This window comes from Zeugodacus cucurbitae, chromosome 6, assembly GCF_028554725.1.
Source record: "Zeugodacus cucurbitae isolate PBARC_wt_2022May chromosome 6, idZeuCucr1.2, whole genome shotgun sequence".
Taxonomy (NCBI): domain Eukaryota; kingdom Metazoa; phylum Arthropoda; class Insecta; order Diptera; family Tephritidae; genus Zeugodacus; species Zeugodacus cucurbitae.
Genome location: NC_071671.1, coordinates 13,761,378 through 13,777,490, shown reverse-complemented (window position 1 = coordinate 13,777,490; position 16,113 = coordinate 13,761,378). Strand labels below are relative to the sequence as shown.

General features: G+C 38.3%; 1 protein-coding gene across 6 annotated transcripts in view; it reads left to right on the top strand.

Annotated features, from left to right (window-relative positions):
- Positions 1-14,163, top strand: part of Alk_0 (ALK tyrosine kinase receptor) — a 34,454-nt gene extending 20,291 nt beyond the window's left edge. For 4 of the 6 annotated variants that reach the window (XM_054234917.1, XM_011188861.3, XM_011188863.3 and 1 more), the window contains 14 exons: positions 4,041-5,147; positions 5,223-5,452; positions 7,409-7,619; positions 7,677-8,162; positions 8,523-9,015; positions 9,666-9,853; positions 9,921-10,098; positions 10,163-10,463; positions 10,527-11,160; positions 11,225-11,326; positions 11,441-11,648; positions 11,715-12,318; positions 12,380-12,580; positions 12,651-14,163. In XM_054234917.1, the coding sequence (XP_054090892.1) occupies positions 4,451-5,147; positions 5,223-5,452; positions 7,409-7,619; positions 7,677-8,162; positions 8,523-9,015; positions 9,666-9,853; positions 9,921-10,098; positions 10,163-10,463; positions 10,527-11,160; positions 11,225-11,326; positions 11,441-11,648; positions 11,715-12,318; positions 12,380-12,580; positions 12,651-13,772 (5,655 nt within the window). In that variant the 5' untranslated portion in view covers positions 4,041-4,450 and the 3' untranslated portion in view covers positions 13,773-14,163. Of the gene's footprint in view, positions 1-4,040; positions 5,148-5,222; positions 5,453-7,221; positions 7,330-7,408; positions 7,620-7,676; positions 8,163-8,522; positions 9,016-9,665; positions 9,854-9,920; positions 10,099-10,162; positions 10,464-10,526; positions 11,161-11,224; positions 11,327-11,440; positions 11,649-11,714; positions 12,319-12,379; positions 12,581-12,650 lie in introns of those variants that run through there. The other 2 variants (XM_011188864.3, XM_054234919.1) reach the window with 2 other exon arrangements.
- Positions 14,164-16,113: the final 1,950 nt, after the last annotated feature.

The following is a 16,113-nucleotide window of genomic DNA, read 5'->3' as shown; positions in this document are numbered from 1 at the left end:
GTCTTCCTCTTCTTCTTCTACAGCATCTCCCGTGCTGGCACTTGCTATCTCCACTGCTGCGCCGCTGCTGCTGTTTCCTGCTGTTGTGTCCAAAAACAGCTTCCAATTTTCTGACTGCTTTTCGTCGGTTGGCCGAGTAGCGAGCGAAAAAAAAACATACCTGCTTGCGAATTATTTCTGCGCAGAAGAAGCTAGCAAGCAACCAATCTTTTCCAAAGCGCTCACATGAAAATATGTTTAATTAATAGTTTTCAGTACACAAAACTGTGTTAATTTCTAAATGAAAAGGAAATATGTGAAATTCTGCGCAACTGGGTAAACTGTGTGAAAACTAAAAATTAAGTTTTTACGACGAATTTCTGAAACGCTTTGCGTGAAAATTGTGCAATATGGCTACCAGCCGAACGTGTGCGTGCGGAAAAAAGTTTGCGAGAAATCGAGGCTCCCAAATTCAGGCAGCGAAAATCCATGAAACAGCGAAGCAACGCAAATCGAAGTGAAAATTTATTTGGAATGAAGTGGAGTGCTGCATAAAATTGTGCGATTTTTGTGAAAAACGAAAGTGATGATTTCGCATAACAAAGCGTGTGAAAATTTAATGAAAATGAAAGTTTTCATATGCGAAATTATATAGATGGTAGTGAACGCAAGGAGTGGTAGTAATTGAAAACGAAATATTTTTTCAGTGCTAAAGTTTTTAATTGGAAATCCGCAAGCAGCCGAAGCTAGAAAATATGAAAAAGTGGAAATCAAATTTATGGAAAAAAAGCTAAGACAAGACAGTGAAATGTGAAATCTAATCTCTATTGTTGGTTGTAAGAAAATAATGAGCGTCTAATATTGTGTCTAAAATGTATGCGGAAAATAGTTGCTCAATTATTTTTTATCTAAAATGTGTCAATGTATAGCACCTATCTTCAAAAGAATATTTCTAGATGTATATTGACCCATACCGAAACGTCAAACAACCAAACCAATTATGGCCACGGAAGTTTTTTTTTTTTCACTTTTCACTCTTAAAAGTACTCGAAAAATATTTATTTCTATTCGCTTGACTATCTACCCGAAAAAAATATGTAAAGAAAAAAACTTAAAACAAATAAAAGTTTTATTGGATTCAATAACAAATTGTCTCGTTCAAACTTCTTAAATTTAATCTCAACTAATCATGGATACATATTCCTCATTGACGACTCTACAGCTTCTACATTTTTAACTGAGTAACTCCACTTATTTGTTTTCGTCTTGATATTACAAGACTATAGAAGTTTCTAAATCCTTTTAAAGGCTTCAGAATAGAACCGTTTTCACTTCATTATTGAAATCGTCACAACAATCCTCTAGATTATTCACAGACCATGATGTAACCTCCGATTAAGTGATAATTATTTTCATACAATTCGAATAATGAAAGGATAAGAAATTCAAATTATATCATCCCAAAATTATTGAAATATGTTTAAGTAAATATTGACAAGGTCTGAATGTTTCACGTGTGATAATTAAAGTAACATTAAGTTTCGATATTTCCAGGCCTACCTTGGAAACTTTCGAACTGAATAGCCTAATCTCCATTGAAAACCCCACCATAAAGTATAGTTAGGGTTGCGTTACATGAACGTTGCAGTATTTTAAGTATTTCTGATCTTCTTCAGATATCTGATGATTTGAAAATACGAATATGAAAATATAATATTAATAATGAAATTAGATTTCCTCGACATATTACCATAAAATGGAAATTTTAAATCAAAGCAAGTATAGGCTTAGCATAGACCAAATCTAAATCAGGCACAGATTATCAAAATTGTGTTCTTGACTACGACTAACAATATGCTATAACGTTTCTGCAATGAACAGTTTTAAATTTGAGAAGATATCGTTGTAAATCAATAAAGTCTGGTAAAAAGTGTATGCCTGATTCAAAACCAAAAGAGCCTATTTGTATTGTATTTTGGATCAACCGAAGTTATGTTTTAAAGCCTAGGTGCTTCGAAAGACAACCACTAACCTAACCTAACCTAAGTAAAGAAGAATATAACACTAGATATGTATATCTTCTCGTATCCTAATTCATTATGAAATGTCAATACCAGTTCTCACCTTATTTTCCCAAAATAAAAAGGCCTATCTGAAAGCAAAACGATTTAGAATCGTATTATACTGCTATCTGTATCATACATATCTAATATGTATATCAAGAAATATATTTGGTACATTCCCCTTACACTACAATATCATCTCTAAACCACTATGTAGCCTTCATGAATTTGATCAACAAAAAATTTTATATGTGCAACCTCCGCGATGTCGTCGAGAAAACTGTGTCCGATTGTTTTGATGCTTTTCCTGTACAATGCTTGGTATTCGCATAGAAGATACTCAACAGTCTCTTCTAATTCAACATATTTCTGTGATAATATCTAACTAGTTAATTAAATATACATTATTTATTGAAATCAGCTTTTCACTGAGCCGGAAAAAACAAGCAGCGAGAGATTAACGTCAACAGTTTTGCGTGTTAAAACGTTGTAGCTTCGGCATTTATGACTTGCATGAACTCGTTAAATACTAATATTTATGTATTGTCTTAATTGAGGTTAAAAAAATTTCCGCAAAACGAAAAGATTAAAAAAAGATGAAGCAATAAAATTATTTCCAGATATTTGTATATTTTTCGTCATACTTTTCAAGCTTCAATACTAATTATAAAGAGTGATTTTTTAAGAGCTTGATAACTTTTTTTAAAAAAAAACGCATAAAATTTGCAAAATCTCATCGGTTCTTTATTTGAAACGTTAGATTGGTTCATGACATTTACTTTTTGAAGATAATTTCATTTAAATGTTGACCGCGGCTGCGTCTTAGGTGGTCCATTCGGAAAGTCCAATTTTGGGCAACTTTTTCGAGCATTTCGGCCGGAATAGCCCGAATTTCTTCGGAAATGTTGTCTTCCAAAGCTGGAATAGTTGCTGGCTTATTTCTGTAGACTTTAGACTTGACGTAGCCCCACAAAAAATAGTCTAAAGGCGTTAAATCGCATGATCTTGGTGGCCAACTTACGGGTCCATTTCTTGAGATGAATTGTTCTCCGAAGTTTTCCCTCAAAATGGCCATAGAATCGCGAGCTGTGTGGCATGTAGCGCCATCTTGTTGAAACCACATGTCAACCAAGTTCAGTTCTTCCATTTTTGGCAACAAAAAGTTTGTTAGCATCGAACGATAGCGATCGCCATTCACCGTAACGTTGCGTCCAACAGCATCTTTGAAAAAATACGGTCCAATGATTCCACCAGCGTACAAACCACACCAAACAGTGCATTTTTCGGGATGCATGGGCAGTTCTTGAACGGCTTCTGGTTGCTCTTCACCCCAAATGCGGCAATTTCGCTTATTTACGTAGCCATTCAACCAGAAATGAGCCTCATCGCTGAACAAAATTTGTCGATAAAAAAGCGGATTTTCTGCCAACTTTTCTAGGGCCCATTCACTGAAAATTCGACGTTGTGGCAGATCGTTCGGCTTCAGTTCTTGCACGAGCTGTATTTTATACGGTTTTACACCAAGATCTTTGCGTAAAATCTTCCATGTGGTCGAATAACACAAACCCAATTGCTGCGAACGGCGACGAATCGACATTTCACGGTCTTCAGCCACACTCTCAGAAACAGACGCAATATTCTCTTCTGTACGCACTGTACGCATTCGTGTGGTTGGTTTAATGTCCAATAAAGTAAACTGAGTGCGAAACTTGGTCACAATTGCATTAATTGTTTGCTCACTTGGTCGATTATGTAGACCATAAATCGGACGTAAAGCGCGAAACACATTTCGAACCGAACACTGATTTTGGTAATAAAATTCAATGATTTGCAAGCGTTGCTCGTTAGTAAGTCTATTCATGATGAAATGTCAAAGCATACTGAGCATCTTTCTCTTTGACACCATGTCTGAAATCCCACGTGATCTGTCAAATACTAATGCATGAAAATCCTAACCTCAAAAAAATCACCCGTTATTATATTTGGTATCTCTTGCAGGTTTTTCACTTTTTTATTAACAACAATGCTTCCAAGTAGGGAGCTTCCTAGTGGCACATTGAAGACGTGGCTGAATGCATAATTCATCCATGTTTAATAACGTAGAAAACAATACGTGCGAAATAAAAGATGATCAAATCTCTTGCAAATAAAATACTGGAAAATGTACCAACCGAGCCGGCGAAAGTATTACCAAAGTGTGGGAATAAATTTAAAAGTTAAACCCAAAACAGCGCCGTCAATGCAAAAGACTTGAAAGTGTTGAATTATCAAAGAATATAATAGCAACTAAAAAGTTTTAGAATTGTCAACAAGCAGTGAAAAATTATAAGAAAAACATATACAACTTAACAGCAAAAGTACGACAGACACCAAAGAAGCGCGCAACACCAAGCCTTCCTTTACACAAAATGCAACACTGCGCGGCAAAGAAGTTTACAGCTTCGACGTCGACGCCGTCGTGGCCGCTGCAGGTCTCCTCGTTATTAACACCAACATCACACTCCCTGCTCAACATATTATGCACATTCTTGGTGCTAAGCAGCTGGACCGCGCTAACGCCGGTCGAATGTCAGCGCCCACTGCTCAATCACACCAGCTACAACTCGATTGCCGCGGCACAGCAGCACAACTATTTGGGCAGTGGCAAACAGCTGCGCAATGGACGCACACGCGATATGCCAATACCACAAGCAACAATGTCCACATTGACGCAGCGTGGCATGTTGCCCTACGATGATTTCGACGGTACTGATGGTACGCGCATGCCACCCTTGGCTGGACGCGGTGGCCGTGGCGAGACGAGTCGACGGCGTCTAAATCTCTCCGGTTTGGGTGCTGGTGTTGGACGCCCGGATCGTGGCAGTGGACGACGTGGCATCGAATCGTTGCGTAAAGAGTTGATGAAACCGTCGGTGGGTGGACCCGGTGGTGGTATTAGCGGGACCAATGTGGGTTATCCATCCTATTCGGCGACTTCGTCCATAGGCAAGATCGATGGTTTGGGTAGTTTGGGACCGGCTGAACGTTATGGCGATCAATTGCGTCCCGGTGTGGAAACACTATATCCGTCGCACTATCCGCCGCAGTTCGTCGTAAATCAAGCTGGTAAGTACTCACTCGTGTGCATTTTTTTATTTGAACTGTGCGCAATTTGGCTTATTTTATTTTCAACTACATTAGCAGACGCCACCGACGATAAACCGTTACGTTTTAGCCCAAAGAAGTCCTACAATTCCATCTCGGAAATACGCAAATTGAATAAGCAACGTTTTCCGCCACAAGGCCAAGCCGACGAACCGGATGGCGGTGTCACCAATGGAAATATCGATGGCGATGACGGCGACGTGGATGTGCACCGAGATCCACTGGAGGTGATCAAAGAGAAAATGCGCAATACAGCGCCAAAATCGGTGAGTCGCATATACTACCGCATACAACTAAAAATAGCAAATCCACGAAACATTAATCTTGCCGACAAATGCAGTGATTTAAATAATTCACTGTACGTGTGTGCTATAAGCGTTTGAAGGCAGCTGCGTTCTTTTTGCGCTGCGTTATGCACATTTTATTCGCGAGCGCTATATCCATCTAAACACCAGAAGTGTCTGCCACTATTCCTGGCTGACTCCTCTCTACGTGCAACAGCCACACGTCCGCTTGCGTTCCACCTGCTTTGGGTGAAATGCTGCGACCAACAGCTTGTGGCTTGCTGCAGCTGTACTGCGTCGAGCGTAGCGCGTCGTAATCACTTAACGGAAATGTACTTAAGGCATTTACCTCTTTTATAACGTCACACCGCGCTACTTACACACACCTCCCAAACCGCATTACATGTTGCAACTGTCACTTTAATGAGCAACCGCGTGCCACAGACAGCCTGGCAGGCAGATCCAAAGACAATCTATACATAGAAATAGTCGAGGCACCAGTGCTTAAGCAACATACCATGGCGAGGTTGCGGCAAACTTATGGTGACAGCTGAAAGAAAAGTAAAATAGCACAGAAAGTATTTTGCTGTTGTTGTTTTAAATTAAAGCGCAAATTATTTTCGCCCCTTTCGGATTTTTCTCTTTCTCTTTGCCTTACGCCGTTGACAGCGTCTCCAGTGTTGTTGCAGTTTATTGCTCCAAGTAGTTCCAAGTATACAGTTCCTCGGCAGAAATGCGCTTAATTCAATCAATTAGGTGGCAGCGCTGTTAGAGCGCTTGTCGAGTGCAGCGGATAGGCAAATCAGTATGTATGTCTGTTGCTAGTGAGAGCGAGCTGTGAAATTCAATTGCTTTAAAGTTGTCACCCACACAGAGGCACTAGTAGTTGCATGTGTGCTCCTCAGAGGTAATCAAATAATTAGTGATTAATAAAAATGGCAACTAAATGAAAGTGATTGGAGCGTTGACAACCTTTGGTAATTGCTTATATGGCAGCTTCTAATTAAGTGCCTTGGTGCTCTCAGTAATAGGTGAGGCGTTGTAAATTAGTGTTAAAAATGTCCTTCAAAGTATGGCTTTCATAAGCTTTTGAACTTTAACTTTGGAAAACTTTGGGAACTTTCGCTACACCATTACAGAGCCAGAGCTTTCACTTTGAGCTTTTGAACTTTTTAAAGCGAGCTTCCACTGCACCAACTAACTTCTTTCAAAAAGAAAAAGCAGAGATCACAAAAGCTTTTGAACTTTGACTTTGGAAAACTTTAAGAACTTTCCCACCGTACCATTACCAATACAGATACTACATATAAGTTCAGTACTTCAGAGCTTTCACTTTGAGCTTTTGAACTTTTCAAAACAAGCTTCCAATGACACCGACTTACTTCTTTTAAAAAATAAAAAACAGAAATCACAAAAGCTTTTGAACTTTGACTATGGAAAAGTATGATAACTTTCCCATCGTACCATTACCAGTAGAGAAACTACATATAAGCTCAGTTCTTCAATAGTCAGAGCTTTCACTTTGAAGCTTTTGAAAATTTCAAAACGACCTTCCAACCACACCGACTTGCTTCTAAAAAGAAAAAGCAGAGATCGCAAAAGCCGATAGTTTCCGGTTTTCAGATTAGTTCTTCAATCGTCAGAGCTTTCATTTTGAAGCTTTTCAAAGCGAGCTTCAAACCAAACTGACATGCTTCTTTTAAAAAAAAACAGAGATCACAAAAACCGTTATTTTTTGTTTTAAATGAATTAATTGATCTCATTTCCAAGTCTAAAGGAATGGCCTCTGTGCTTTTTGTCGGTTTATTTAATAAAAATTAATATACTAAACTGAACTGTCGAATATTCTTTCAATTTAAGTATGCTATCAACAATTTTCCATCACTGCTGCGTCCTCTACTCATACTGATCAGCTTCACATAACATTCTCTTTTATAGAGTCCCTACGAAACACAGACCGATTCCACACCCTCCTCGGAAATCGAAGATCAGCTTGGTGTGAAGTGTACATTTGAGAATGCTTGCGCATGGAAGTGGGCCGAAGGCCTATACGACGGCTTTCAAGTGATTAGCGGCACTGAGCTCGTAAAAAAGAATATGACCGGTCTATACCCGGGACCCATTGCAGACGCAACTGAAGATGGAAATGGTAAGTAAATACTGTGTGCTTCTTTATTATTGGCTGACGCATTCAATATTTCCATAGGACACTTTTTATATGCGCGCCTGCTACCCACCACTGAGCAAGTGAATCTCACATCACCACAATTCAGCACAACCATGGAGAAATGTTACCTCGAGGTGTATATGCATCAAAGCGATATGAGTCATGGATTGTCGCGTGTCGTCGTCGAACCAACGGATTCACAAGAGAGTTCGTGGGTGCCAGCCGAAATTGTTGGCGACAACTATCGACAATGGGGACGTAAATTCTATCGTCTTGGACGCATATCACGTGACTTCCGCATTGTTTTCGAGATTGTGCCCAAGTTGGGTGAAAGTCAGAAGGCGCATGTGGCCATCGATAATTTGCATATGGTGAATTGTTTCCCTGAGGGCACCAAATCGGAGAAGTGCAGTACATCGCAAATCAAATGTATGATGAATAAAGTGCCGGTTTGTATACCGTTACCGCGTATTTGCGACATCACCAAAGACTGCGATGATGGCGAAGATGAGCTGCTCAATTGCGGTAAGTGAACTCAAGCAGCTACATACATACATTTGACTAGATAAGATAGCGATTTAGTAGAAAAAGTGTGGATTGAGTGTGTTGTTAAGTGACAGTAGCTGTCATTGTTGAAATAATTTACATAATAGCTGCTGATTGCTACTTGACCGCTGCAACGACAACGGAGAGAAATGTATATGTACAAGTACAAGTACAACTGTGGTTCAGTACCAATGTCAAGTTAAACGCACGCTCGAGTGAAATTCATCAAGCGTGTAATTTCAGCCGCAAGTGGTACAGAGTATAGCCATATTATTTCACACAACCATATACAGTACTTTTCATCACTTAAACCACTTCCTTCTATTTATATATACACAGACAAAATCCCTTATGGTGGACGCTGCGACTTTGAACAAGACTGGTGCGGTTGGCGCGACTCGGGCAAAACCATGCTCACGTGGTCGCGTCATACAGGTGCCTCACCTACACACGATACCGGTCCCGATGGCGATCATACACAGCAGCATCTCTTGAATGCCACCGGCGGTTACTATATGCTCGTCAATATGAATCAACATATGAACAACTCGGATAAGGCGTCACAAGTCGGTTTTGCCAGTAATGCGTTCATGATCAGTAAAACTTTTAATCCACCGCCGCTGGTGCACGGTAATCCCAACTCACCGTACAGGAACTCTTGTGTAGTACGGTTTTACATACATCAGTTCGGTAAGAATCCAGGCAGCATAAATTTATCGGTTGTTGAGATGAAGGAAAAGGAGAATATAACGACGACGCTTTGGTGGAGCAGTAAGAATCAGGGTAGTGATTGGCTGCGTGCAGAATATATACTACCGAACATCACGTCCAAGTAAGTAGAAAGTTCTAAGTTTAAAAAACGGACTGACTCCAAATTATTGATCATAAGATGGTAAAAATGTATACTCACATTGATGAAAGGAGAGATCTGTAGCTTTTAACCAACTGAGTAATAGAAATCAACTGATGCCCCGGCACCTATGTTTTCGAAAGTTGTTTCAGTCACACTTAGAGTCCTTTCTTTAGTTTCTACTAAGGTTAAACTAAATTTCTAAACCCCTGCTTTCTTAGCAATATCGCGAAGACTCCCGAGTTTAGCTCTTCGAAAGTTCCATCCATTGGATCCATGATTTGCAGTTAAATATCTACGTTAAATAATATCAAGGTTTCTCCTGGATGAATCGAAACTTTTCACATGGACAAAACGAAAAAATGGAACATAGAGTTATAAAACCACGACGAAAATATATTTGATTCAATTTTCTGTAATACATGTCTCCTCATTAGAAACTGAGGCAAAAAGAATAGTCCAACATCTTGAGCTTATAGTAGACCTAAAGGTTTTCTCGTTATTTTGAAAGTATTTCAATAGTTTCTGAGCATAGTAGATAGAATAGAACCATTTCTCGACGGCTTTTATAGGCTTCCTATTCCAGGGAGCTTGGTGTTCATCTTTATTAAAAAATGTCTTTCCCTCTACAGGTACTTCTTACACTTCGAAGCACGTAAAGGTATGCGTATCTTCTCAGACGTAGCAGTCGATGATATTTCCTTGAGTCCCGAATGTTTCGGCATTAATATACCGAAAGAGCATCTAAACGGTTATAACTACTGGGACGTGCGGCATAATTTCCGAAGTCCATCGCATAAAGACTATGAACATAAACACTGTAAGTAGTTTATATAAATAAATTATTAGCTGTACAGTTTAAACAAACAACTATTTTTCCCGCGCAGATCTGGAGTTAACAACATGTGACACGCGTGGTATGATAGGACCGACACAGCTCGAATGCGAGGTCTCCTATAATGAGAACAACCAAAGTCATGTGCTACAAGAGGTGCAAGTTATCGACGAAGAAAGCACCTATAAAGGCATGCAGAAATGGAAGGTGCCACATGAGGGCTACTACACGTGAGTACCAACAAATCTCTAGCACACAAAGTACTTGTTTAATGTATGCGCTTACCTTTCACAGCATTATTGCTAAGGGCGCCAGTGGTGGATTCGGTTCCGGTGGCGTTGGCTCATCGCGTGGTGCCATGGCAGTTTCCGTACTCGAGCTGCACAAGAATGAGGAGCTCTTTATACTTGTTGGTCAACAGGGTGAGAATGCTTGCATCAAATCGTTGAGCGCTAGTCGTGAAGATAGCTGTGGCGCAGATGGTGAGGAACTCGATTTGAGCAAATATAGTTTTAGTTCGAAACAACATATGGTGAAAAACATTTACATTGAGAATGGTGCTGGCGGCGGCGGTGGTGGTTCCTTTGTCTTCCTGGTAAGTTCAAACTTAAAACTAGTCAACAACATAAACTTAACTATACTCTACTACCACACACAGCTAAACTCCGCGAAGAACGAGGCGGTACCACTACTGATTGCCGGTGGTGGTGGTGGACTCGGTATCGGACAGTATATTGATGAAGATTTCCAACACGGCCAAAAGCCGAATCCGAATCGTTTTGGTATTACCGGACAGATACACGGCGACCAAATGAATCTGAAGACTGCAGGTCCCGGTGGTGGTTGGCGCGCCAAAACTGACAACGTCTTAAGTTCGAAGTATGGCGCGGCACTCTTACAAGGTGGACGTGGTGGTCACTCCTGCTACACTGAAGGTTTAGGCAACAATGTCACCACCGCAAGAAAGCACGGTCAAGGTGGTTTCGGTGGCGGCGGTGGTGGTTGCAATACTGGTGGTGGTGGCGGTGGCTATGCCGGTGGTGATGTCTATCTAAATGAATCGAACGGTGAGGGTGGCACTTCGTTTATCAGTGTTAGCCGCAGCCTCAAGGAGTTTAGCATTGTCTATGAGGGCGCAAGTAGCGGTTCTGGTTCTGTAATCATCATACCGGCTATCGAGGGCTGCGGTTGCGATTACCGTTGTATAGCTTTGGATGAATATCGTTCGTCGGTACGTTGTATATGCCCGGATGGTTGGCGTCTCAAAAAAGATAACCAAACTGCATGCGAAGGTAAGTTGAACTCTTTAAATGAATGTAATTAAATTTGTCTTTAACGATATTTTATACTCCGCAGTGCTAGCCGAAGATCGCATGCCATTTTCATATCTCATCGGATTCTTTATATTCCTGGTTGTGCTATTGGGCGCTGCACTTACAGCGCTCATCGTAATTTTGTGTAAGTCTAAAAGCATACATATAACCATAAACATATTGCCAACTCTCTTGCAACCGAAATTTATCTCTCATACTCTGTTGTAAACTCATGAATTCGCTATAATTCTCTTTGCAGACAATCGCTATCAGCGTAAAAAGCAAGCTAAACTAAGACACAAGATGCTGTTGGAGCAGGATCTACAGCTCAGTCGTCTGCGGCACAACATCGACGACTCAAATCTGACTAACTTTAATCCCAACTATGGTTGCGACGGCATACTAAACGGACAGGTAGATGTCAAACAGCTCCCACAAATTGCACGTGAGAGCTTACGACTCGTGAAGTAAGTGTGGAAATGATAAATTAAAGTATATTTTATTGATTTTAAATAATTCCTCCCCTTTAACAGAGCACTAGGACAAGGCGCCTTTGGCGAAGTTTATCAAGGTTTCTATCGTGCACGTGACAATGATACCGTCGAAATGCCTGTAGCTGTGAAAACTCTACCGGAAATGTCGACACGCCAAGCCGAAGAGGACTTCTTAATGGAAGCAGCCATTATGTCAAAATTCGATCATCCCAATATGGTACACCTACTTGGGGTTTGCTTTGATCGACATCCACGTTTCATTGTACTCGAGCTACTGGCAGGTGGCGATCTGAAGAACTTTCTACGTGAGGGGCGCAGCAAACCCGACCGTCCATCACCGCTCATCATGAAAGATCTGCTATTTTGTGCACGAGATGTAGCTAGAGGTTGCGAATACATGGAGAGTAAACGTTTTATACATCGTGATATAGCGGCACGCAATTGCCTGCTGAGCAGCAGGGGTCCCGGTAGAGTTGTGAAGATTGCTGATTTCGGCATGGCGCGCGATATTTATCGCAGTGACTACTATCGCAAAGGTGGCAAAGCCATGCTACCAATTAAGTGGATGCCACCGGAAGCGTATGTTGATGGCATCTTTACGGCCAAAACAGATGTATGGTCATTCGGTGTCCTATTGTGGGAGGTAAGCGTATAAAGGATGACTGTTTTGAGTGGTACTTAAGGTAAACGTTCGGTTCTTTTAGGTTTTCAGTTTAGGCATGATGCCATATCCGGGCTTACAGAATCCTGAAGTCATGAAACTGGTTGCTAATGGTGGACGCTTAGGCGCACCACCTGCTTGTCCACCAGCCATTTACCGCGTTATGGCCGATTGTTGGAATCCTACACCAGAAGATCGCCCCAATTTTCACAGTCTGCTACACCGCATACTCGAGGTCAATAGAGTAAGTACAGAAACAAATCGAATACAAATTTTGTGTTCAATTTTTAAATTTATCTCTTTTTCCATTGCAGGATGAAGATCTATTAGAGTCTCCTATACCGGAGAGCATCTTTCGTCCGCTCACAACCGACCGCGATCCGGTTGTAATGCATCCACCAGGCGGTGAAGAATTCTGCTTACCCATACCGCAAACATCCGACTATCTGATACCGTTACCGAGCGGTGCCACTGTCGGTCTAATCGCTAACATGGACTACGCCAGCGCAACTGAGGGTTCCTATGACTCTACCGGCGCCGTAGCCACCATTTCAACGGCATGCAGCGCCAACATCTGTACGCCGCCAGCTGTTGCGTCACCTGATGCACCGAATGTCGAATTCAATCTAGACGGTGCCGCAATGGGTGGCAGCGACTGCTGGGAAACTTCCTTCATCTTACCCAACTCAAAGAGCGATCAGCCGCTATTAAGCGGTGCCGTAGGCGGTGTAAGCACATCAACCGCCAACGACTCGCAGCGCAGCATACATGACGCCATGCTGAATGGTGCTGTGGCAGCAGGCAATTTGAACAACGGACACACCAGTAGCAGTCAGCATTCACCGGTACTGCACAACGGCATGAATGGCATCAAGATGAACCAGCTCAATCACAACAACAACAACAATAATAATCACCACCATCATCAACATCCACACCAACACCAACATGTCGTACACGAAATGGAGGAGGCCAAACTGATCAGCTTGGATACGCCACAACCGACACCGACTACCATACAGCCGCCACTGTCATTCTCCTCACAATTGGACGGCATCACACTCGATCCGGCGGCGCTCACCAAAAGTCTGCAGCAGCATAAGGTTGGCGCTGGTGGCGTTGGTAAGTCAGCCGCCACCTCATCCTATGCCAACGTGCAGATGATGCCGTCGTCGGTGAACGCAACGCATCAAATGATTGGCGTAGATGTGGCAATGAAGGAACTGCCCAATGGTGGCGGTATCATAGGTGGTAGCGAAAAAATTAACGGTATGATCGATGCAGCGCTGCAAAATGGACCGTCCGGTGTGTTGAATGGTGTGGCGACTGTAAATGGTAACGGTGTTGCGGCGGTGAACGCGGATACGGCGGCGCCCTTCACAATACAGGGTTACAACGATCGTTACAAGGATAAACATGCCGAAATCAGCTGTTAGACGGCTGAAACGAAATGCAAACAGCTGTTTAACGGCCGACAACAGCTGAGTGTACACAGCTGTTGGGCGCAACTACGGTGACGACGACGGCGGCAGCGTTAAACGCAGCCGGGTAACGAGTCAGCGGTGTACAGGGTGTGTTGGTTGTATTGTATTTAATTTTCACACAAAGAAAATACATATTTATTTAAGGAAAATATTTAATAAATAATATAAAAAAAATATTTAATAAAAAATTACAAAAAACAAATAACTGTATGTATGTATATACATATAAGTCAAATAAATAAAAAAATAAATGTCATAACTTTTAGATATTACACAAGACAACAGGAACATAAATTATAAATATCCCAAAGCAGAACTGGCTGATTTTTACGAAAACAAATATTAATATAAATTACACAATAAGTCAAATGTAGTATGTGTGGAAGCGTAAAAGGCACAAGGGCAAACTTGATATGACAGTGAATTTAAGCATAAATAAAGTATATGAAAATAATAATAATAACATTAAAGCATAATAATTGTGTGTAAAAATTGTATTGGCATAGCTGATTACTTTTAAGACATACTGTTTATTTTTAAAAGAGTACATGTTTAAGTTAAGCGCATACAGTGGTATGTATGTATATTGTGTGTTGAAATACGGTGGCACATTTTGTGGCGCTGCATATTTTTAAGTTTTACATAGTGTGTATGTACATATATAAGGTAGTTTATTTATACGAGTATATATAAATGTGTGAAAAAGCACTTAAATTTAATAAACGTAAATTGAAATACATTGCATATAATTTTTAGAATGCGAGAGAAAAAAATGTCATTGCAAGAGAGTGAAAAAGGATAGCGATTTTATAAAAAATTAATTGAAAATTAATAAAAAACAATACAAGTGTTTAATAATAAATTTTAAAAAATAAAAATTTAAAATAATTAAAAGAAAATTAAAAATTAAAATAAATATAAAAATTAATAAGGAATATATAAAATAACAAAAAAAAATAAATAACAATGAAAATAATTACAAGAAATAACAAAAATTAACTGGGAAAATAATATCAAAAATTAACAAAAAATAAATAAACAAAACAATAAAATTATTGATAAAAAATAAAAATAATTATTAAAGCTGGAATTAAAAGGAAATAGTTAATAAAAAAAAATAACTATCAAAATTTTCAAATATTTTGATTAAAAATAATTTAAAATATAAATAAAAAAATCACATAAAAATAATACATAATTGAAAGGTTAAAAAAATAATTAATTATAAATAATTTGAATTAATTTGACAAGGTAAATAAAATAAATTTTTGAAATAATTAACAAAAAAATTAATAATTTGATTAATAAAAATATAATAAATTAATAATATATAAAAGTAATTATAATAATAAATAATAAAAAATATAAAAATTTGTACTAAAAATTATTAAAAAAATAACAAAAAAGAGAGATATAAAAAATACGTTTAAATAAAAATAAATTAATAAAAAATAAAAGTAATAAATAAAAAAATAATTAAAAAATTATAATAAAGGATTTGAAGTGATTTATTAAAGTAAATAATTTAAATATAAAATAATTAACAAAAAATATATATTAAAAAGTAATAAAAAATAATATGATTAATAAAAATAAATTAATTTAAAAAAGAATAAAATTAATTATAAAATTAAATAATAAAATATATAAATATTAAATAAACATAATAAATGGCAAAAAATTATATAAAAATAAAATGCTTAACAAAAATAAATGAAATTGATAAAAAATAAAAATAATTAAGGAAACAATATTAAATAATGAAAAATAAAAATAAATAAAATAATCTTAATAAAAAAATAAAAACAAATAATTTATATAAAAATAATTTTATTAATAAAAATAAATTCCAGTAATAATGAAATAATAATATTAAACAATAATTAATAAAAATATAATAATTAAAAAATAATAATAATAAAAAAAGTAATAATTAACAAAAAGTGCAAAAAAGTAACAAAAAAAAGATTAAAAAAAAACTAATCTCAATAAAAAAATATTAATAACAAAACAATAACAATTAGAGACAAAATAAAGAAATTGTTAATACACTTGGTTGGTATTTATGTTGATGTAAAAGACAGACTGTGGGCCAAAATGAATTTAGCTGAGAACTTTAGTTACATTTTTTATAACTGTAAATATATACTATATGTATGCATTTAAAATGCCTACAACGTAAATAAAAAATTGTTAAAAAAATATTATTAAAACAATTTTTGAAAGTGAAGCGTGATTTTGGCAAGTTTTAATTTTAAAAATAGAAATTTGGGTGTGAGCGGTACAAAATTAA